The sequence below is a fragment of the Enoplosus armatus genome, chromosome 6, assembly GCF_043641665.1.
Source record: "Enoplosus armatus isolate fEnoArm2 chromosome 6, fEnoArm2.hap1, whole genome shotgun sequence".
Classification (NCBI taxonomy): domain Eukaryota; kingdom Metazoa; phylum Chordata; class Actinopteri; order Centrarchiformes; family Enoplosidae; genus Enoplosus; species Enoplosus armatus.
Window position 1 is genome coordinate 24188972 of NC_092185.1, and position 23582 is coordinate 24212553.

General features: G+C 46.0%; 2 protein-coding genes across 2 annotated transcripts; both read left to right on the forward strand.

Moving 5' to 3' along the window:
- Window positions 1-1446: 1446 nt before the first annotated feature.
- slc12a3 (solute carrier family 12 member 3) lies at window positions 1447-10879 on the forward strand. The gene is made up of 26 exons (XM_070907135.1): window positions 1447-1722; window positions 2141-2278; window positions 3144-3219; window positions 3336-3431; window positions 3538-3677; window positions 3775-3885; window positions 4081-4192; window positions 4275-4405; window positions 4520-4604; window positions 5226-5386; window positions 5809-5916; window positions 6099-6222; window positions 6368-6469; window positions 6637-6792; window positions 6892-6991; window positions 7712-7823; window positions 7944-8081; window positions 8596-8702; window positions 8844-8926; window positions 9109-9186; window positions 9378-9476; window positions 9591-9702; window positions 9825-9911; window positions 10201-10342; window positions 10486-10553; window positions 10738-10879. Exons 1-26 carry the CDS (start codon window positions 1447-1449, stop codon window positions 10877-10879), a joined length of 3084 nt encoding a protein of 1027 aa, XP_070763236.1.
- A 1200-nt stretch (window positions 10880-12079) lies between these two features.
- On the forward strand, window positions 12080-20397 carry herpud1 (homocysteine-inducible, endoplasmic reticulum stress-inducible, ubiquitin-like domain member 1). The gene is made up of 8 exons (XM_070907136.1): window positions 12080-12418; window positions 13945-14022; window positions 14821-14898; window positions 16018-16226; window positions 17034-17144; window positions 17276-17632; window positions 19726-19840; window positions 20055-20397. The coding sequence occupies exons 1-8, from the start codon at window positions 12266-12268 to the stop codon at window positions 20244-20246; spliced, it is 1293 nt and encodes a 430-aa protein (XP_070763237.1). The 5' UTR covers window positions 12080-12265; the 3' UTR covers window positions 20247-20397.
- Window positions 20398-23582: the final 3185 nt, after the last annotated feature.

The window sequence follows — 23582 nt, forward strand, 5'->3', positions numbered from 1 at the left end:
CACTGCATTCATAATACATGTTTTAGTTCATTTGTGGGGGAGACTTTTCTGCAGTAACTGAAGAGATAAATGGTGACCTTGGCCTCTCCTTGTACACGCTTTGATGTACATAGTCTGAAACGTGTGTGGGTGTGCGTGGGTATGTGCACACCATTACCTGGAAGCGGTGGCTTTGTGTTTTCGGTGGTTTGTGTTGGTTAAGCAATAAACTAACTTTCCTGTGTAAACCGAGGTCTCGGACAATTAAGCAGCTTTTATTTGCTTTAAGCAAAGCGTGAGCCATCGTTACATTTTTGTCGAACATGGAAGGATAAGGCAGTGATCAGACATTTGCGACATAATGGCAAACACACGGCAACCACGGAGAAGAAGAGGCCATGGTAAAATAAAAATTTAAAAAAATGAACAGCTACTTGAAATTCAATTCTTTAATGTCGAGCTCAAGGGCTCACACAGCTGCTGAGGTAGTTTACTAGTTTAATCATTCAACAATGTCTGAAAACTTGTAATCAAGGACACTAACTGTACTGTTCAACTGTTACATCACGAAACCTCATTATCACAAACATTTAAAAAGAGGAACATTTCTTACTGTAGCGAGAAACTGAGCCCATTTTTTGGGGGGGTGGGGGTGGCATTATGGCAGCATACCCTGCCGTAGGGAAGCTCCAGAAGTGATCAATAATAAAATGAAATTTCAAAGTATCATTTAAACCTGCAAGCGTACATTGTTGCCCTTGTGTTGTCTCGGTCAAGGTTATCTAACAGGTCGGTGTGTGTGTGTGTGTGTGTGTGTGTGTGTGTGTGTGTGTGTGTGTGTGTAATGATGCTGTTTACAACTTACATGCTAACTAGAAATCCCCTCAGGAGATTAATAATTCATTTCACCGTGGTGATTATGTAACCCCAAAACAAAAATGCGCCCTCATGCAAACTGATTCAAACTCGACAGAAATATATACGACGACAAAGACTCGACACACGCCGGACATAATGTACGGTGGAGGTCTTTGGAGAAACTCGAGGGAGAGGGACATTTTATAAATATTAAGTATAGACCGTATATTAAGTGGAACTGTGTATTTCCTGGGTCAGCTCAGTCCAGAATGGTTTTTTGGGTTGACCCTGTAATGTGAACTTGTCCATGTCATGTTTAATAGTTCCTGTAATGAGTCTCGTTTGACTGTTCACTGAACCAGGCTTCTTGCATGGCCTCGGGCTCTTCCTGCTCGGTTATGGTCGATTATAAAACCAGCCCCTGCAATGAAGCCCCCTTCATACGCCTCGAACTACAGAATGGCTCCATCACCTTGACTGACTGGCTTTTGTAGGATAAATCAGCTGATTTTTTTTTTGTACAAAAACTGCACCAGGAGACTGACTGCCGTAGCTGTCTTTGTGGTTGCAATCCACTTAAACACAGAAAAGACCACTCTGCCATTCTGAATGGAGCCACCAGTAGCCAGTGACGGTGTTGCATACAGACCCAGCCTTCCTCTGTCAGCAGCCAGCGGGACGGCAGCCCCTGGAGGGTTTGATGAGTCTGGTTACTATCACTGCTACGGTGATGGGGTCAGCGTAGCGTCCCGTGGATCAGCTGCCCTTACTGGCTACGAGACACTGGACGCTCCACCACACTATGACTTCTACGCCAACACAGGAGTGTGGGGCCGAAGGAGGCGCTTCAGACCGTCCCTGTACCAGCTGCGTGCCGGCCCTGAGGTGAGGAATCTCTGCCTTTTGGTTCTTATGGTTCTCATGTCTTTTCAAATGACCAAAGCGCAGGTTGAAAAGGGTGCATCGGAATATGTTCCAGCATTCTGAAACGCACCATGACACATCAGGCAGGTCTATTTGCTCCATTTGTCATAAACAAAGATTTTAGCACCAATATCCTGTCGTTAGAATTTGAAGTTTACATGGTCATTGTCGTGTTAAACCAGTTTCATGAACGTTGATTGTTGTCCAACGACTGCATCGAGCTCATGAAGACTCTGCGAATATCGAATTGACTTCTCTTCATTTCTGTTACCAAAGTAGGCTTTCTCCAATGTGGATCACGGCGGTATCGCGGCAAAATCTCAAGGGGCGCGAATGTTGAGCTCATTACAACTAAATTTACCTGACGTTGCTTGACCAGGATGACTCCAGACCCCCCTTGTATGAGGAGACAACAGGCGGGCAGATGGACGGAGGGGACAGCTCCGAGGGGGACGAGGAGGAGCAGAAGGAGCCGCCGCCTGAACCTACTCGCTTTGGCTGGGCACAGGGAGTCATGGTAGGCAGGGTTAGACCAGCGTTGGTCTCGGCAGATATCTGTGAGTTGTAGCCATTTGATACCGATCCAGACCTTTATATATTTCCATTTCTACCCCTTGTACTGAAATTTGCCATTTAAGCCTTATCTTGCTTTGATGTTACGTCTTCCTTACAAAAGAAACAGGCAATTTACAACACTCCTAGCTGTACTGTATCATTACCAACACACAGCATCTGGACAGCCATGACTGTCCACTCACCGGTGACAAATGAGACCCGATGAAATACTTTTTTGGGCGCTGCTGTTCTTTCCACTTCCATTGATTTGTGGGCGTTCCCAATTTAACGCGTGTTGACCTTTTTAAATTGAAATGTTTGAAATGAAAAGAAACAAACAGTAACTATTTGTGAGTGGCAAATAATAATAACCCAATAAAATTATGACGATAATTGGGGCAAAATTTATTTTGAGAGTGGAGTCAAAATGGTACGACTTCGCTGCTGATATACAACAACTTTATTTGTGGCATACCGACTTTTTTCCCCCCTCGTATAAAGTATGACTTCATTTTCAGAATATTATGACTTTTTTCCCCTCAAAATTAGGACCTTTGCCCATAACATTATTACCTTTTTTTTATATTATAATCAAAATTGTCAACAATATTTTCTTCCTCAACACTGGCCCTAATACTCTGCCATATAAAAGCAACGTAATAATAATATATTGAATTCTACTCCTGGGAGTAATGTAAGTAAGATGAAGTAAAAGTAGGAAATCAAGCTACACATTTCAAAGGAACAGTACACACTATACTGTAGTTTATAGGCCATGGGAACTTAAGTATGTTGGGTTTAACCAGATCTGTCTGTCGTTTTTGTAGATCCGTTGCATGTTAAACATCTGGGGGGTGATCTTGTACCTGAGGTTGCCCTGGATCACCGCTCAAGCTGGCATAGGTACGGTCAAACGATGTTTAAATGCCCGATCAGCTGTAGATGTAATGCGCCACATTTTGAACATTTCTTACGACAGTTCGGTGTATGAAAGCTTTCTCCTTGTGTCTTTATGTCAGGTCTGACCTGGGTGATTATCCTGCTGTCCTCTTGCATAACCGGGATCACGGGTCTCTCGACCTCCGCCATCGCTACCAACGGGAAGGTCAAAGGAGGTCTGGTCACTCGGTGATACATGCAACAACCCACGTTGCTATCATTACCGTAAAAGGACTAATATATTCCCGTAATACATGTTTCTGCTCCCCCTCTTGTCTTCAGGCGGGACCTACTTCCTGATCAGTCGCAGCCTCGGTCCAGAGCTGGGTGGGTCCATCGGCCTGATCTTTGCTTTCGCCAACGCTGCAGCTGTGGCCATGCACACTGTGGGTTTTGCCGAGACCGTTACAGACCTCATGCGAGTGAGTAGGACGCCGTGTGTTGACGCGCACGAACACGGACCTCCCGTCTGTTCACACGCGCCTGAACGTTCTCCCTCGTCTCCCTTTACTTCCTCAGGAAGGCGGAGCCGTCATGGTGGACCGGACCAATGACATCCGCATCATCGGCATCGTCACGGTCACGTGTCTGCTAGGCATCTCAATGGCCGGCATGGCGTGGGAGTCAAAGGTCAGCTCAACCAAACATATGAGGCCATAGTCACAGAATTAATGAGCTACTCATTTTGCATGCAGGAATTACAGAAATAGACACAGAAGGTCCATTATGTTTGTTTTAAGCATACTAGGTGGTTGATTAATTGGTGTAGTGAGACACAGTAGCTCTGCGTCCATGTGTTCACCGTATATATCCCGCCTTCCACAGGCCCAGGTTCTGTTTTTCCTGATCATCATAGTGTCATTTGCCAGTTACATTGTCGGAACGGTCCTCCCTGCTTCACCACAGAAACAAGCCAAGGGTTTCTTTGGCTACAAAGGTGACCCTGCTCAGAGTATCGTATCAGAGATTCCTGAGTTTTCCCGAGCTCCCAAGTAAACTGACTATGTCGCCTTCAACAGCGGATATCTTCGCCGCCAATTTTGTGCCCAGCTGGCGGGGGCAAGACGGCAGCTTCTTTGGTATGTTCTCCATTTTCTTCCCCTCGGCCACGGGCATACTGGCCGGAGCCAACATCTCTGGAGATCTGAAGGTGCGTTCGCTTGTTTCTTTCTTGCTCTCAGCGGATAATGCACGGGTGGCAATTCATGATTCAGCTGTACTTTAAAAGGCCTTATGTTCATGTCTTTTGTCCTCTCCTTCCCAGAATCCAACAGTGGCCATCCCCAAAGGAACACTGCTGGCAATATTCTGGACCACCATATCCTACATCATCATCTCTGCTACCATTGGTACTGTATGTCCGTGCGGCCTACCAAATCTGTATTTAGACTGCCTTTTACCCACACAGTGAGTTGCTCTACGAACTACCTCCATGTACATTTTTCCACTGCAGTCATGTGGCATAAAATGATTTATGATTCATTCAGGATTGAATATGCAGAAAAGTCTTGATTCGGTGCGTGTGCTGATTGATCCAAATGAAGTAAAAAACAAATCCAGGGGAAGCGAAGGTACTCAAGATCCGTCAAAGAGCTAATGTTCCGCACCAATGTCACCCTCCTGCTACCCACTAACCACCTCCTGTGTGCAGTCCTCAAGTACAGTGTTCACTGCTGAATAATCTTGATAGTTACTTTTTAATATTTCAGCAGGTTGAACTGTCTGGACAGGACAATGTTTCGTTGTAAGCAAGTATAATGACAGACGTTTAACAATTAGATAGAATTTGGATATGCATATGCTATAATAGCAACATGCAGACATATAGTAGGGATTATAACTAGAAACTCATCTGCTAAAATGCCAGGATCACAACACGCATTTGATTGAATTAATTTATTTATCCATCCTTTTATCCATTTTTTTTTTAAATTTGAGGTTGAATAATCTTTGTGAGTTTTGTTTCCCAGGATCCTGCGTGGTGCGGGATGCGTCCGGCCTGCTGAACGACACCCTGTCACCGTCCTCGCCCGGCGAGGATTGTGTCGGTTTAGCTTGTCGGTATGGGTGGGACTTCACCGAGTGCATCAACAACAGCACGTGTGCCTACGGCATCAGTAACTACTACCAGGTCAGCACAACACGAGACACCAAAAGAAATGAGTGAAGCGTGTCTTTGTGGCGCCCTCTGTTCCTCAATGCAAAGCCTTGCTGGACAGTCTAAATCACAAAGTGAGGCTGAGAAGCACAAGCCAGTCTTGTAGAATTCCAAAAAACCCAAACATTTACCTCCTGTTGCCACTTGGGGCCGCCAAAGCACGACGCTCCCTTTGTCTGCGGTCAGTCCAGAGACATTTATTTGACTTTTTTTTCCTTGCCAGAAGCAGAAAGTACACAATTAAAGCGGTGACAGCCGACACTAATGTCTGCGTGCTCAGAACGAGACTCAGCCTCCCTCTGTATCACTCAGCTGCATTAACAGTGGGTCACCTTGTGAACGAACACGGGGAGGGAGGTGAGGCTAATGAGTAAACAGTGCATTTCTGTCTCTAGGCCATGAGCATGGTGTCAGCCTTCGCCCCTCTCATCACCGCTGGTATATTTGGAGCAACACTGTCCTCTGCTTTGGCCTGCCTGGTGTCTGCCCCCAAAGTCTTCCAGGTACACAAACGCACCAGATATGCTGCATTGTGTCATTTCTTTTCATATCTCAGTATCTAGTGCAACCTCTCCCACCTCTCTGTGCCTGGTTGAAACACAAGCCTTTCTTTCCTCTTTCCTCTGCTGTGACAAAGTTCTGTTTTTTTGTGCGTGTCTCTCCTTTCCTTGTGCTTTTCTGGTAGTGTCTGTGTAAGGACAAACTCTACCCATTCATCGGCGTCTTCGGCAAAGGTTACGGCAAGAATGATGAGCCGCTCAGGAGCTACCTGCTGACGTACGTCATCGCTGCCTGCTTCATTCTCATTGGTGAGGCTTGGAAAGGGAACTCCTGACCCCTACGGACGACCTGTAGGAATTACGGTCTGGATGGAAGGGTCCATTGGGCTTCGCGCCATGAAAAATCTTAAAGATTATAACTTGTGCTGCCGTGGTTCTCTTCTCTCTCCGCCAGCCGAGTTGAACACCATCGCTCCCATCATCTCCAACTTCTTCCTCTGCTCCTACGCTCTGATCAACTTCAGCTGCTTCCATGCCTCGATAACCAACTCACCAGGTACAAAACTCACTAATAAATACATGAATGAATCGATATTAAGACGACCAAGTACGTGGCAACAAAACGTAGAAGAAATCGAACTGTTATGAGAAAGCAGAATTCCCTGTGTAGACATCTGTGTGTGTGTGTGTGTGGTATAAGCATGTGTATGCGCGTGTCTACAGGCTGGCGTCCGTCCTTCAGGTTCTACAATAAGTGGCTGTCGCTGCTGGGCTCCGTGTGTTGTGTGGTTATCATGTTCCTGCTGACTTGGTGGGCAGCCCTCATTGCCTTCGGCGTCGTCCTCGTCCTGTTGGGATACACACTCTACAAGAAGCCTGGTAAACACACACACACACACACACACACACACACACACACACAGTCAGACAAACCGCGAAGAGAATAGTGTTGTAACTCTGCTGCTCTCCTGTGGTTAGCTGTAAACTGGGGCTCCTCGGTGCAGGCGAGCTCCTACAACATGGCCCTGAACCAGTGTGTAGGCCTCAACAGCGTGGAGGACCACGTCAAGAACTACAGGTCGGTGACAGGATGTGATCCCACTCCTTTGGCTTGTCTTCCGTGGTCAAAATCGAGAAGGGAAATGTTTATTTTATTGCTTTTTTTTTTTTGTATTTGGAAGAGGAGTGGAGGTCAAAACAAATGTGAATGTGGTGCTTTTCATTTTCTAGTGTTCATATAATGAAGAAAAAGCTTACAGTGAGCCCAGAGTCCGGGGGGGGGGGGGGGGGGGGCTTATTTGCTTTGTTGCAGAGAGTTAGATGAGAAGAACAATCAATATCTGTCAGTTAAATATGAAGCTACATACAGGAGACGCTTAGCTTAGCATAAAGACAAGGGGAAACAGCTAGCCTGGCTCTAATCCATACAAAAAGTGGTTGATTAGAGACAGAGCCAGGCGAGCTCTTTCCCCCTGTTCCCAGCTTTCTTCGTGTTTCTTTATGCTAAGCTAAGATACCCGTCTGCTAGCTGTACGGACATGAGTGGTATCGATCTCCTTGTCGAGAAAAGCAATTTGCTGTACAGTAGCAGTATGCTTGAAAAGAGTCAGAGAGAGATAAAGTTTACTCAGTTGCTCAAAAGTCAGGATCACGTCCAAGTCCTTACCGGTCTCCTTTAATGTCCACAGTGAAATCAATGAAGGGGGTCATAGAAACAATACCATTTCTCCGAGATATGTCTGCAGGAGCTCTGGACTAAGCTGCTCAACGCCTACCTCCGCTTTTGCTCACCTTTCAGGCCCCAGTGTTTGGTGCTGACGGGTCCTCCCAGCAGTCGCCCTGCTCTGGTGGACCTCGTCACCTGCTTCACAAAGAGTCTCAGTCTCATGATGTGCTGCAATGTGGTCTCTGTGAGTACAACTCAACATGCAAAGACGTACACACCATCAGCCAGCGAGGACTATGTCATTGGCTTGGATTTTGTCGATTGAGGACTGAGATCGTTGTCCGTTTGACCCCGTACTTGTCAGGCCGGTCCCTCCCCATCGGTAGTGGAGATGGCGAGCAGCGACAGTCACGTGGCCTGGTTGAACCAACGGAAGGTCAAGTCCTTCTACAGAGGTGTGGTGGCTGCAGAGCTCCGATCGGGTGTTAACATGCTGCTACAGGTGAGCATCACACCTCTTCCGTTCTATTCTAATGAACTGTCTCCGTCAAATGAAATCTGTCTGGGCAGTTCACGCTGAGTCCAGCTGTCATGGCAACAAGGCCAAACCTACAGCGCGAGGAGCAGGTTTCGTCCGGGATTACAGATCAACACGTTACGAAGGAACCACCTCCTGACCGATCGGCTGTCACAAAAAAAAAAAACTTCTACGGGATCTTAGAATGGACAAAACGCTGCATCCACATTAATACCAGTAGAGAGACTTTGCTTTGCGAGGCAATCTGTTATAATGGAAGTTCAGTAAAGGTGCACAGTCCAACCAGTTATAACGCGAGACCTCGATGTGCAAGTTCATAACTGAGATCAGTTATCCAGGACCGTCAATGTTAGGTTCAGACGCCTCAAACAGAGCCTGAGGAAGTTGGAAGTCGCATTGTGAGACAGGCCTGACTGCTCTCTTCTTCCTCCTCCTCCTCCTCCTCCCTCTCTCTTCACCTTGCTGAACTGTCCACCAGGGGGCAGGTTTGGGTCGCATTAAGCCAAATGTTCTGCTGATGGGTTTCAAGAACGACTGGCACAGCGACACGCCTCAGGCTGCACACAACTACGTCGGAATACTGCAGTGAGTACAGCGGGGACTACTGAACCTCACGCGCCCCCGTGTCCACTTTTGAACCACTGTTACAAGCACTGACTACCACATGCATTGCAATAAAAGCTGTCCCAGGTTCAAATTCCACGTTAACCACGATGTGTGTTTCAGCGACACCTTCGACCTGCAGTACGGCGTGTGCGTGCTGAGAACCAGGGAGGGACTGGACGTCTCTCATCCATCTCAATCGCACGGTGAGAGTGGATTCCACCGAGAGCCAATTCATTTCGCCCCACGCCGCTGCAGCTGCACTGTCTATGTCGGTTCGGGGGGTTAACAAGGGGCATGCTGGGAGGAGCTGTCCGCGTTCATCCACCGTCATTTGCCCACAAGTGAAGCCATGTGCGTGGCATAATTCCTCTCGTTTTCATTTCAGTTAATCCAGGCTTTGACGGAGGACCAGAGAGTACAAACACCGTCTCCGCCCCTTGCCGCATTCAGACGAGCACTACATGTATGTATATGCGTGAGGATAGTATTAGGAGTCATTTCCTTTGTGTGTCACGGCTGTTAATGCCACCGAAAGGTAAATGCTTTACAACTTGAACTTGAAATACCCAGAAATCCTATAAAGTGATCATTCATTAAAATATATATATATATATATATTTTTTTTTTTTAAACAGCTGTTTTCTGTGCTTGCAGCTGCTGCCTCCACTGAACCGGAGCCTCAGCCGAGGACGGTGTTCCAGAAAAAACAAGGAAAGAAGACCATCGACGTGTACTGGCTGTCTGACGATGGAGGTCTGACCGTCTCTCTCTATCCGTCTACCGCCTTCTTGTCTTCCGCCAAGAATATTAGCGCGGGTTTCTTCATTACTGTGTGTGTGTGTGTGTGTGTGTGTGTGTGTGTGCCAGGTCTGACCCTGCTGCTGCCCTACCTGCTGACCCGGAGGAAGCGCTGGGCCCGATGCAAGGTCCGAGTGTTTGTGGGAGGGGAAGCAGACAAGAGGGATGAGCAGAGAGAGGAGTAAGCACTACTGTGGGGGGGGGGTTCAGTCTGATTCCTCCGGCACATTTGACTAAAAAAAAAAAAGTTCATTTGAATCTGCAGTGAGAGACTTTACTGGACACTTTACATTCTCCTCCCAGGGTGTTGGCACTGATGAAGAAGTTCCGTCTTGGTTTCCGCGACGTCCAAGTGCTCCCGGATGTCCACCAGAGCCCACAGCCCGAGAAGTAAGGCTGCCAACGCTTTATGCATATTCCTGAATGAATGTGGGATATGCTAAGAAGAAAGGGGGGATTAGCAGGGATCGCTAGGAGGCTCATCTGGCCACACATGTGATTTACACTGTATGCATTTAGAGTGCAGAGGGGAAAACCTCGACATTGTTGATAGAAAAAGTAAAAAAAAAACAAAAAAAAAAAAAAACAACCATTATAGTGAAAAAGGAATGACTTGATTCACTTTATTGCTTACTTTCTGCAATTACCCATGAGCCACGTGTGTCTCCGTGTGCTCCAGTGTTCACCGGTTCGAGAATATGGTGGGCCGCTTCAGGCTGGATCCAGACCCCAAACAGGCCTCTGACTCTGGGCCACCGAGACAGCAGGAGGAGGAGCCGTGGATGATCACTGACCAGGATTTAGAGAGGAACAAGGCCAAGGTCTGACACACACACACACACACACACGCACGCACAACCTGAATCACACACATACAGAATTTAGGAGGAAGAACTAATCAACCCAAAACCTCATCATATTTTCTTCTTGACGGAAACTGTAAACGTTTCTTTGTGCGATTCAGTCTCACCGTCAGATCCGTCTGAACGAGGTTCTGCAGGATTACTCCAGAGAAGCGGCTCTGATTGTTATGTGAGTACGGCCACTCTTCTTCTTAGGTCACGGGGGAGTGCTGTTTTATGAGAAGGTAGACTGCACCACTCCACCCTGAGTGAATGGCTCTTGATTCTTGGCCGATTCTGTCATTTCCTATACACAAGGCCGAGTGCACCACGAACTGTTCACCTTGTTGAATAGTCTGTGTGTCTCCCAACAGCACCATGCCGGTGGGGAGGCGAGGAGTGTGTCCCAGTACTCTCTACCTGGCGTGGCTGGACTCCTTGTCGCGTGACCTGAGACCTCCGGTCCTGTTGGTCAGGGGAAACCAGGAAAACGTCCTCACCTTCTACTGCCAATGAAATGTGTCCTTGAGACCAACGTTCAGACATGGAATGACCATCTAATCCTGTAATGGACGCACGATTCCTGTCATCACCGTGCTCTTGCCCTCAACATTTCAATCGATGATCGACACGTTTTAGAAGTGCTGCAAAAGTGAATCACCCCAGGGAACATATTTAAAACTGAAGCTGCCATTGATCAAAATGACTGCAACCATTACGTGCGCACAAATGAAGACAAAAATGTGTCACTTCAGTGCAACATGATTGTCTCTCCAAAGGGCACAATAACATTTGCTATTCCAGTAGAATGGTGTTCAGCGTCAGACTCTACTGCCACAATGTATAATCCCTGTACAAAGGGCTAACGTGCTCGACGTGCTGCTATTAAAGTATTGGGTATAACACACTGGCTCACCTATTTTCTTTCTATGTTAACTGCATCTGCCAAAAACACTAATGGTTTTGAGGAGTGTCTTACTTTTACCACCCCAAAACCCCCAAGCCTCTGGCATCCACTTTTGGGTTTGTTGTCCAACGTCTACAGTGTAAGACTTTCTGTGTTTGCAATAACACTCAAATATGCGTAGTCGGTGTGTTCAATAGCTTCTGGATGACTCCTTCCGGGCCGTTTTGCAAGTCGGTGCGCAGCTGTTGTGACACGACTGAAGTTTTGCTGTCACAAGAAAAAGTGCTCTTATCTGAGAGAGCGGAAAAGAAAAAAAAAGAAAGAGCTCTCACTCTGTCTCCATTTTCAGGAACGGCAAAACGTCAAACGCTACAGAGAAAGTTGCAAGGGGATTGCCGATATTCCATGGCATTCCGTGTAGCCCGTGTTAGCAAATATTAGCAGTGCCCCCCTTGTCTTGCCCGCTCGGTTTAACCAGTTCGCTGGTTAAATTGGCGAACAAAGCAGCCGTATGAGATAATTCTCTCTTACTTATTTACTTGCTGCCTAGCTTGGTCGTCATGTGGTTTTTTTGTGGAGGCTGGGAAAAAATGGCACCAGAGTGAGCGAAATCTGTGTTGTGTTTTTTTTTGTTTTTTTTTCCAAATAAACGATCTTCGAAGCCGTAATTAATTATTGCGCGTGCTCACAGGGCGACGAGCAAGCCTCCACGTCGTTGCACGAGCGGACGGTAACCAATCAGGAGCGGCCACAGTGTGTTTGGAAACAAACGTCCTCCTAGCTAAAGTCCCGTATGACTGCCAGCTGAAAGACACTTCCAGGCTCGGCAGAGTCCCTCAACTTAGTCTTTAGACGAGACAATTTGCGTCGCCTTTCTTCTATCTGCTGACAGTTTGTATCACGGCGAGTCTTCGTATTTCGACGACTACAGTTGTTGCGAGTGAATAGCATCGCCCTTAGCACGAGTGAAAGTGAAACAGAGTAAAAAAAAAAAAATGGATGTGGGAGAATCTCAACAAAAGACGATTACTCTTCTCGTAAAAACGCCCAACCAGGCGCAGGAGGACCAAGCCGTCGAAGGCGTCCATCTCAACTGGACTGTGAAGGACCTGAAAACGCATTTGTCGACTGTTTACACAACCAAACCGGTGAGTTATTGTGAGGCAGCTAAGTTAGCTGGCTAATGTTACCGGAACTAGGTAGCTGTGGTGACAGCTCGAGGCTATGTTCTGGAATGTCCTGACACTGAGTCAAGGAGGCTGCTGCCAGTTAACAGCTGTTTGCCATTTCGTTGTTATTGTCTGGCTTTCTGTGTGTGTGTGTGTGTGTACTGACACCAAACCTGCACAATTACACTCCTATTAATATTATCAATATGACGAACTTTTGAAGGAGTTCTGGTGGGTCCCAATTAGGAGCCATTTAATGATTTCCTTCCCTGTGTGTAGGAATGTTAAATTGGGATTGAAATAGTAAGAGATCACCTGTTGACTTCACATTATATACTTATTGTGATTACATATTTGTGAAGCATGTGTGTTTGAAATAAACCTGCTATATAATTAAAATCGTCTTTTGGTAAAGCTTTGGTAATCCCAACAGAGAAGTTTGGATTGTGAAGCACAATGCAACTGTTTGATGATGATGATGATGATGATGATTAAAAAAAAATGTTGATTGGCAGAATGAGCTGCACTCAGGCCTCTCTAATAAGAGAGTCAGCCAAGTACCTTCAATCATAAGCATACGTGGTTGCCAAGTTTCATCCTCCCTGGAGGACTGCAGCCTTGAAGGGCACGGCGTCCGTCCAGGCTGCTGCTGAGATGACAGGGGACAAATGGGCAGAGGAGGACATATGTCTCAGTGGAATGGAGGCAATGCTGATGGAACGCATAAAGACCAGGCGGGGCCCAGGCAGTAGGCTGTGAAATATATTGGCCCAAGTGTCCACAGTCAGGTCCCAGAGTGAAGTCAGTGATTACTGATCAAGTCTGTCACTTCTTGGGGAAATGAGCTGCATGCCTTAGCGGAGACAAGGCTGGGACACTAGTAATTCCACCTTGCTCCATCCGCAGTGCAGGTAAAGTTCAAATAGAATACATGAAGACAATTGAGACTAGCAGAGATTACAACATGCTTTACAAGGGGGGAAAAAAGGGAAACATGTGGCCTAATACGCATTCAAAGTGAGTGAATGAAAGGCGGCAAAGTTTGAGAACAAATGTCCTCATGGCACCAGAGTGGCGAATATTAGTTCATCATAATCTGCATTTTTATATTTCTATCTTCTTTATTATATGTCTTGAAATTCTATTACTTCCTGTATTCAAAACCTCCCTGAAAACAGGCTGAGTGTATGTCTTGTGCTATATGAATACACTCGCCTCGCTTTTTCCACCAAAGACAAATTTGGTCCGATTTTTTTTTTTCCCACTCAGCAGCTGGTCTCGTCCATGCCCTGTCCTCAGGAAAGAAAAGCTGTCACATGGTTTCACATTTTTGGCCGTTAAAAGTCAGTACAACCGTCACTGGCACTGCAACAAAAACAAAATCCCCTTAAGGTTGTTTCCCCATCTGCAGAAACATCGAATCAAATCAAGCCACTATGCCAATATAATTTGTTACCCAAAAGTTTCAACTAACTGAAACCTACTTGTTTGTTTTTTTTCTGCAGGCTGTGAGTGACCAGAGGCTGATCTATGCTGGCAAACTGCTGCCTGACCATCTGCCAATCAAAGACCTCTTCAGACAGGTAAGTGTGAGAATGCAGTGCACATGGCAGTGCCTACGAACAGTACTTTGCTCTTCTGTCTATGGATTTAGATATATATCTATATATATCTATATATATACTTCTCACAAAACCTGAAATCAGTGAACATCTCTGCTGTCGTACTGGTGGCAAACTGTCTGGAGAGGTTGAATCGAGCCTACTTTTCTCTCACCAACCTTTGTCTGTTGATAAATGGCCACAAAAGGATTTCTGTGGCCTGTGAAAGGGTTGTTCATGGTTTTTGTGCATGAATACCGCTAGAGGCTCATATTGCTAGAGATGAGATAGTAGCGTTTGTAAGACAACTCTAGCACTGAAAAACACCCAAAGTCCTCAAAGAGGAGTTTGTGTTCGGTTCTCTTTACGGGGCCGTGGCACACAGTGTGTGAACCAGTCCACATCTTTAGATAGCGGAGTATCCAGAACCAGACTGTTTGATCTGATTCTGTTCTGTGCGCTACTGTTTGGTGGAAAAAGAATATAAAGAGGGTTTTTTTGCGGAGCTGTGCCGGTAATCACGTTGAGATAAACTGCAAAAACATTTGGGTGTCAGCCCGACCTGGAGTTAGTTGTCGCTGGGAGAATGTCAGCGCCCTGCTCTTTTGTCCATGTCGCGCTCCATGTTCATTGTCAGTGGAACAGCTTCAGAAAGTCTTCATGAAGTCTTCATGAAGTCTGTTAAACGCGTTTAATAGGCTCAATTCCGTTTGCCGAACTACTAAGGCTTGAGTGTATCTGTGTGCTTTTCTAATCAGTTATTTCTCTCCACTCTCTCAGACTGACTGCATTCCCACGCTGCACCTGGTGTGTGCTTTTAGGAATCCACCTCAGGGGCCGCTGGGAGCTAGACCTAAGGTGAGAAATGATGACGTTTACTCATATTCCACTGTCCACCGAACCTAGGCACTGTTTTGACAAAGCACTTTTTCATGCGGCAAACCGCGTATTGACGCCCTGGTTAGGGGCAGCCAGGTTGTGTGTTTTGCCCTCACACAACCTTTTTATGGTGAAATCAAGCCGCTTGTTTCCTTCTTATCCAAATTTAATGGTAAAAAATACGTTTTGAATTGAAGGATTAGACCATTTTAAAGTAATATAGCGTGGAACAGCTTCTTCAAATGCCCCAAATTGAATGTCAAACTCCTGTCCTCACCCTTTTTAAAACCGGTTCATTTATTTCTTCCTACGTATCCTGAGTGGTGCTGGGTAAATGAAACCCGAGTGTTCAGTGAAACTCCTGTTGGTTTTCTATTTAAATTGTGAGGCCGGGTAATCAAAACAGCTGCTTTCAGTATGAGCTCCAGCAAGCAGCATATTTTCATTGCATGTCAGTTGAAAGACTAGATTTGCATACTGTGTTTGTTTCACATATTCACCTCCCTTCTGTGCAGGTTATATGTGGGTTCTTTTACGAGGCCAAGTATCTAAATTTACTTTGAAACTCATTTAAATTGGGAAATCATATTAAAGTGATTTAGGAGATCTTGGGGTGGGGGCTTCTCCATATAGAGATAGATTACTTTTGACTGCATTTCACTCATGGATAAATCCAGATCCAGGTTAGCCAGGTTTTTTTATAAATGTGTCCAGTTAAATTCAACAACATTCATCAGCCCTGTGGGCTTTTAGAGGAGCTCCCGCCTCCTGTGACATTGCAAGCTCGAAGGCAGATGGTTTAGTTTGGAGACCGACGGGTGCACTTCCTTCACCGTGGAGCGGAACTGTTTCACTTCAGCTGTCACCCTTCAGAGCTCGGCTACGGTTTTGAGATCGAAAGTACGGCTAAAGATAACTCCAGCTTCAGTTTCACAGCGCTTTGAAGTGTGCTGCTCTGCTTCGACTAACACTGCAAAACGTCCAAGTTGTTGTGCATGCTCGATGATAGAAACCTCACAGTGGGTTTGCTGTAGCGCTGAGTGACGGATACTGCTCAAATTACAAAACAAACATTCAAACTTCTTCTTGCCTTCACAGACCAAAGAGACAGGACAGCCGCGTCCCCCCAGTCCGAGGCCCATGGCAGCCTCTGATTCACCCAGTCCCAGCAGCTCCTTCTCCACAGCCCAGACTCCAGGCTCGAGCACACCGGCGCTGAGGCAGAGGAGGCAGACCTCTCCGAGCCCAGCTCACGCACATACCTCAGTGTCTCCGCCAGGGACGCCTTCATGGCCTGCTGCTGCAATGTAAGCCTTAATGGGAGAACTGACGTATCTGCTAAACTGTATGCATTTCCATCGGCATGAGCAGGCATCACGTTTTAGAGTTAAGGGTAGGGTTAGCAGCACAGGATACTTTTCCACAACTGTAAGAAATCGGATGCAAACACACCAGCAAAAAGCTGCAAGAGGTCAAAAAATTACACAACGTTTAGACTGGCCCATAAAACCACTGTCAGATCCCCAGCTTTGGTGATTTCATTTTGGTTTTTTTGAAAACATGAAGGATTCTGCCTTCAGAAACAAGGCTGTTTTCTTATTTCCTGAATTTTCATCCAGCTACCTCTATTTGACAACCAAATCACAGTTTGCCATGGCAAGTAAACATAGTCAAATTGAATGCAATAAATTGTCGACCGGCCGTGCAGTAGTCATTTAACAAGCCCTCATCGGGGGGTGGGGGTGGGGGGGGGCATCTTCAAGTGATGCTCAGTCAGTCCGAAAACTCAAGTGGGCTTCAGCGAGATCGAGAGGGACTGCGTTTCATTTTGCAACCCTCGCTTGGCCACATCACCAAGCGCCTAGGGGAAGTGGGTGAGGGCACGTCAAACCTTTATTGAAACACACCCTTGATTTGCATCGAGGAAGATATTTGATATCTTAAAAAAAGATGATAATAATCCTTTTGCGGTCCCTTCTATTATAACTAGAGAGGATAAAGTATAAATTAACAAATGCATGTGACATCTTGTGTTGTTGTTGCTATGTACACTGTGTCTGCTATTTCTTCATGTGTTTCATTTCATGTTAACCGTTTGTCATCTCTCCCTGCAGGCCTGGAGCACCCCAGATGACCCAACCAGCCTTTCCCACCTACTCCCTGTACAGCCCTCAGCAGCTGCTGTGGCTGCAGCATGTCTACGCTAGACAGTATTACATGCAATAGTGAGTTGTCATTTATGCGCTTTAAATTCATGCCACTTTTCCATTGGTGTGAGTTCCTCTTGGCCCTGCAAGTCTCTCATTGTGGTCTGACATGGCCACCATCTTGATTCGCATTGTTTTCCCGCCAACAGCCACGCAGCATTGGCAGCGGCAGGCACCGTCCCCTCTGCGCCAGCCGCAACCATTGGCCAGTACCCTCCTGTCCCCGCCCACCAAGTGCCTGTCCCGGCCCCCTTAGCCAACCAGCCTGCGAATCAGAACCCAGCGGGGCAGGACGGCGCCTTCATCAACCCCGGGGAGGCCGGCCAGAACATGCGCATGAACGCGCAGGGCGGGCCTGTGATGGAGGACGAAGAGGACGCGGAGCGCGACTGGCTGGACTGGTTGTACTCGGCGGCGAGGCTCGGCGTTCTGCTCATGATCGTGTACTTCAACTCCAACCTGACTCGCTTCCTGCTGGTGATGAGCACCCTCCTCGTCATGTACCTGTAAGTTCACTCTGCTGCTCTCTACTTTGATCGTCCGTTTTTTTTTTTTTTTATTCTTCAAGGTCAACCAGCTTTCAACCCTAGCGGCCCTTTTATTCGCTGCTTGTGTTGCCGTGCAGAGCCTCTTCTCAAGAAGCAAGGGCAAACACTCAAATCACCGCAGCAGTTATTAAAAACAACTCGAGGCTCTAATATATGTGGCCGGGTTGTATGAGTGGTCCACTAAAGCCCGTCTGTGTGTGATTTTTAATAGATGCTGCTGCTTGTTTGGAGATGTAACTATAAAATAGAAATAGGAGCATGCCAGCATGCCTGGTATACACAAGTAACTTCCTATGTGTCACTTAATAAACATAGTATGTATATGCGTACAGCCCAGCCCTCAGGAAGTGTGTCCTTGAAACCTGTTATACCGAAGCCTCACATCAGAACAAACAAGCGAGAGCAGCCGAGTTCAATGTATTGGTTGTGCTCAAAGGCCAAAGCTAAAGGGCTACATTATACAGTACGCGCTTGTTTGGTCAAAATACGGTTGAGAATAAGAGAGAACTTGCAGAGGGTCACCTGCTGTAGTGGCGTGTAGTGTGTTGCTGGCTTACTACCCAGGTGGTTCCCACATGGCGGTTTTGTGGAAGCGTGACTGATTTCTTCTGTGGAGAACAAAATGCGGAGCCGGCAGGACCACGAGCAACGCGTTCCCTGCCTGTCCTTTTCTAAAGGCCCAGAATGGGAGTCTTTTTGGCCTTGTTTGTGGTGCAACATCGGGGTCCCAAGCGTGCACCGAGTGTGTTTCATCCAAGATGTTTAGAGCAGTTACGTCAAACTATTAACTTGTGTAGTTTGGTCTGTGTCAAAATGCACAGGTTTATGGGTAAAAGACTACAGATATGGACACCCAATAGCTGGCGGTTCCTCATACCTGGAAACAAAAGGCAAACCACGGTCTGAACTGAGGCTCCAAATCATTTAGTTCCACATGCTGTGCTTTTCTCTCTCTGTATTTGACTATTCATGGCAGGACCTTTTTTTTCTTTTTTTTTTTACGCCGTTAAGAAGCCAATACCATACTATCACCCGATGATAGTACATAGATTACATCTGTGTACTGCAGCAGGATGTGGTTACTCACTTCCTTTAAACACTTCTCATGACCTAATAAATATAACTAGTAATTTAGCTGAAAAACAAGAACACCACTTGCTCCAGCATGTGAGCATTATTCTGTTAATGATTTCTCATGACATCCCATAGTATCTGTCATCTTCCGTCAGCTTCCTTTTGATAAGGCACAGCTCAGTTTCAGGTGCGTTACTGCCAGCGGGTCCACCTGACGGCCTGTTTGCGCATCAACGCTGCCGTTATCGTCAGTTCAGGCCGTGTTGTTCCTTTGCTGAACATGTCCCCGTCTCACGCTCCCGTTTGCCGTTACGTAACCCTTCGCCCCCGACCGGAATTGAAAGTCGTCTCTTTCGACGAGACACGGCCGTCAGTATGCATTTGACTAATGATTACCCACCAGCAACAGTTGGAAGTTTAATGTTTAGAGACACAAACAGCAGCCTCTATTTCTCTTTGACCCCTCGCTAAGTCAGGAATGTAAACGTGATTGTTGATCATTTCAACACATGGTGCCGCTTGGCAGCAAAGACATTAAGATATTAAGAAAGTACGACAGACAATCATCCCCTCAGCTCTGTGGAGCTTTTCAGTGTCTTGGTTTGGTATTGCGGCCCACACCTTTTTGCTGTTTTGGTTCAGTCTGGCACTCATTAATCACGGTCCCGCGGCAGGCAGCTGTTTTCAGGTGAAAAACAACACTGCACTGCGGCTGACAGGCAAAGTCAGCGACAAGCTGGTGAACATAGTGGTGCATTTGGCAGCTGAAGAGTCCGATATTTCCCTCAGGAGCTCAAAGGAAAGAGAATATTGGACATGACGATCAGTTTGGCTGCTAAATAGTTTGTGGCGTTGTCGTAAATCATGCTGTAGAAGTCTACACTGTATAGTCAAAAGCTGCACTAACCCGCTTTGTGCTAGGACAAAGCCTCGGACTTGAAATAAACGTATTTCTCTCCTCTTTGTGTCCCCTACAGACACACCGCTGGTTGGTTTCCCTTCAGAAGGCGAGTGCAGGTCCAAGGACCCAACCAGGTGCAGCCCCCTGAGGTCCAGCACAACCAGCAGAACGAGAACAGGCACCCAAATCCAGTAAGAATCTCCCAGATCTTTCCCACCGTTGGGCATCCTCACATCTCTGGTTCATGGCCTGTGCTTCTGTTGACATGACATGCTGGGTTCGGGTCTGGTTTATAACCTGTTCCCCTTTTTTTTTTTTTTCTTTTAAATGTACCAGAATACTCAATGAACGGATGGATTTAAATAGCATACTTAAAATCATTCTTTTAATGTCCTGTCTATTCAGGCTGACGAGCTTGCTGACAGACAAAGGGAGGAACCTGCTGCTGCTGCAGCTGACGGATCAGATGGACAAGGACCAATGACGGCAGTTTTAGTGCCCCCTCACAGGGTGTCGGCCGTGTGGACGGCCTGGGTTTTCTTCAAAACCTTCTTCTCCTCCCTCATACCTGAGGTTCCTCAGGGCGTGGCCAACTGACCACCCGGGACAGACGATTGATAAAGACTGCAGACTTTCTATTTTTTCCCGTGGGGAACAGTAATGTCTGGAGGTGTCGGTGGAAAGAAAAGGAAGACGGACGCTGGACTATTGTGCCTAAGTGACTCTTTATGTGAGGAGGTTTTATGGAAGTGGGCTTTCTGATTCCAAATCAGCTCCTCCGAGTTTTCAGAATGACAAATGGTGATGATCCAGATCATACTTAAGAGGGCTCATACGAGCCGACGTTCAGTCGAAGTGAAGATCCACACACAGAACTCTGTACTGTATCTTTCGGCTATGCCAATTTAAATTCTGTTTAAATATTTATTTATTCTATACAAACTGGCCTCATTTGGAGCCTGTGTTTGATAGGAGAAATTATATTTCCTCTTGTTTGATAGACTTTGCTTCTGGCTATGAATTAAAATATAGCATTGAAATATTTTACTTGGAAAAACACATGATTTTAGGTGTTTTGAAATCCCCTTTTTGACATTTCAAGTAAAAAAAAAACATGATTTTAAGTTTTAGTATTGACAAAATACTCACAATATACACAAACACTATATACAGAGGCTCTAATTCAGTTTGTCCTTTACGATTCAATGTGAACACATTTTTGACTTTATGAATGAAGTCAAAAGTGTATCTGTTAAATTCAGACAACAAAATACAAGACGAGATTCTGATTTTTTTTTTTTTTTTAAATTTGCTTCCGTACACCAGTTCTGTTTTGGGTGGATTTTCCTAATACTGAGCGTCAGGTGACTGTGACCAAATACAAAATCAAGACTGCTTCTTTCTGCCAAATCGTTGGGTACATTTTCTGTAAAATAGTGATGTTGCCATAGTGAGAAAGAAAAAAGAAAAAAGATTATTTACAAGTTTAATTCACAAGTTTTGTAAATATATTATATCTACACGAAGCACTTTACAACATGTATCTTATGCAAGCTTCTTGACGTATAGAGGGGTCATGATGTATTATTCCTCGTGGGAAGATTTCTAATATGAAGATAATGCCTAGAGGGCTTGCGGCTGTGCTTTCTGTTTGTTTTGTTTTTTTCCATCAGAGAGGGGACTAAGTTTAAATTTCAGGTCTAAATCCAGCTCAAACAAAAGAGGTTAAAGGTCAGATGAGCGCTATTTAAATGACTATTACTGTATTCTGTTGAGTTATTTATAATGTCAGAAACCATCTGTTGAACATGCTTTCTTTTTACCTTTTTCTGTTGCCACAGGTCTTAACTCCATTTGGTTCAACGTTCCAAATTATGAACTGAATGCGGTATAATGAAGGTGCCCCACGTCCTTCCTACTGCACCCGCCATTTCTATCTCACCATTTTTGACTGACAAACCTTCACTGTCCACAGATCAAGTGCATAAACGACAGTGGCTTTCTGTTAATGCTGTCGTGTGACTTGAGTCAGCTGACTGTAATCAGTGTGTGCTTTTATTGACCTTTCACGGCCTTCTCTTAACCGTGTCACCGGGTGTCACAAGGGGGTGTATTAACGCCTGTAAGTAAAGAGGTGAGAAGTCCCTCCTCTTGCACTCCAATCCATTCCATGTACTGCATTAGCCCCTGCTGTAAAGCTAGCACTCTGATTCCCTTTGGGGAATGTCAGCAGCTTGTTGGTCGCCATGTATAATTGGAAATTTAAAGACTTTAAGATTTTCTTTTTTTGTTTGTTTGTTTGTTTGTCTTTCTGTGAGAATTGCATCTTGATGGATGTTGAGACTTGCAACAATGGATGCAATAAATGTTCTTAACTTTCAACGGCTCCTTATCTCGTTGACCTGTCGCCCATGTGGTTTGTGAGGACGGTGTCTCTACTGATTTCAATGCAAAGAGGTGCCGCCAGAGTTGGCTGACCCCATGCCGAACTGCACAAACCCGCTGAAGGTCACGTGTGCGGCAGCGTGGTAAATATTATGACCTTGAGTACACACTCTAGTTGCACCAGCCCCACTACAAATACAAGCAGGGTTTGCAACACACACACACACACACACGCTAATACACGTGTGTGACTGTATCCCTATGGACCTGCATGTTCGACCTGTAAAATGAGATCACTTGGCCCTGCGAGGCTGCACTCAGACACGGCGGTGCTTTTGAGCTATGCGCTAATGTTGCATGCATTGATAGCAGGTTTACCATGGTCACCATGCAAGTTTAGCATGTTAGCCAGCTAATTTTGCTAGTTAGCACATAACAGTTTTTTGTTTTAGGGGGGGCATAATGGTGGTCATAAACCAAATTATTGGACAGATTGAAAGTTTACCAGTTACTACAGTTCATCCTGAGGTGGGGGGGGGGGGGGTGTTTTGACCCCTTGGAGTGATTTAATCACCACGTGGGATTCATCCTCTGGGGACCCTGAAGGAAAATTTCATGGAAATCCTTCCGATAGTTGTTGAGATCTTCCTAACGAGGCTTCAGTGTAAGTGATGGGGGGCAGAAACCACAGTCTTTATTCTGTGGAATCCATTCAGCCATAGCTAATAGTCAGCAGACTGAGTTACACAAATCAAGCTGGGGGTCCAAAATGTTGTTTCCAAAGTCTTTTTATTATTCTTCCTCCCCGCTGCCTTTTGAGCTCAGGACAAACCAAAGTCCCGCGGCTGGGAGGTTTGGAGGAGAACAAATAGACTCATCGGACCCTGATGGAACCACCACTGGGGAATGAGTAGCTCACGTTACAGTCAGCTTCTGTTTCTGGTTTCCCTGTGAGCCAGCACTCGCTGAAAGGCTCTTTGTTCAGAGAGCGTTGGACCCCAACGCCAGCGGGGTCCCACACCTGTTGAGAGCAGGGAGAGCCGAGCACGTTTAGACGCGCTGTGGAGACAACAGATTTGGATTCATCACTCGGACGCGCTCATCTCCAGCGCGTGCGCCGAGTTTATACCGTGAGCATTTAGGGTTTGCGGTCATTTTAAAGGCACGTTCGAGGGGTACGTATCCTGCTTTGGATAACTGTTGCCCAACAGCCTGGATTGCTAAAAAAAATCTACTTATTGACGTGCAACGTTTCTACATGCAGCATCTGTTCAGTGCTGCTTTGTCTTCTTGTCATCCACTTTTTTTTTTATGGTGTACTAGTTTCCTTAATGTGACCCATGTATTGGGGAAAGAATAGGACACATCCTTTCTTTTAACACTAAGTGTCTGTCCTCTGATCTGAGTAGATAAAAACATTTGTGTTTGTGTCTCTGCCTGAGCTTTCGTAGCACTCTCGTCATCAGACGAGGTTGTACTTTGACCAGTTTACTTTAAGGGTACCTCGTGTGAAAGACAAATCTGAGTCAGTGTTTGTCCTTCCATCAA

Excerpts from the sequence above, each read along its gene's own strand:
- slc12a3 (XM_070907135.1), top strand. The coding sequence starts at position 1,447 with ATGGAGCCACCAGTAGCCAGTGACGGTGTTGCATACAGACCCAGCCTT. Across the intron at positions 5,387-5,808 it reads GCATCAGTAACTACTACCAG|GCCATGAGCATGGTGTCAGC; the intron begins GTCAGCACAACA and ends TTCTGTCTCTAG. Across the intron at positions 10,554-10,737 it reads GAAGCGGCTCTGATTGTTAT|CACCATGCCGGTGGGGAGGC; the intron begins GTGAGTACGGCC and ends GTCTCCCAACAG.
- herpud1 (XM_070907136.1), top strand. The coding sequence starts at position 12,266 with ATGGATGTGGGAGAATCTCAACAAAAGACGATTACTCTTCTCGTAAAA. Across the intron at positions 14,023-14,820 it reads TCAAAGACCTCTTCAGACAG|ACTGACTGCATTCCCACGCT; the intron begins GTAAGTGTGAGA and ends CCACTCTCTCAG. Across the intron at positions 16,227-17,033 it reads TCATGGCCTGCTGCTGCAAT|GCCTGGAGCACCCCAGATGA; the intron begins GTAAGCCTTAAT and ends CTCTCCCTGCAG.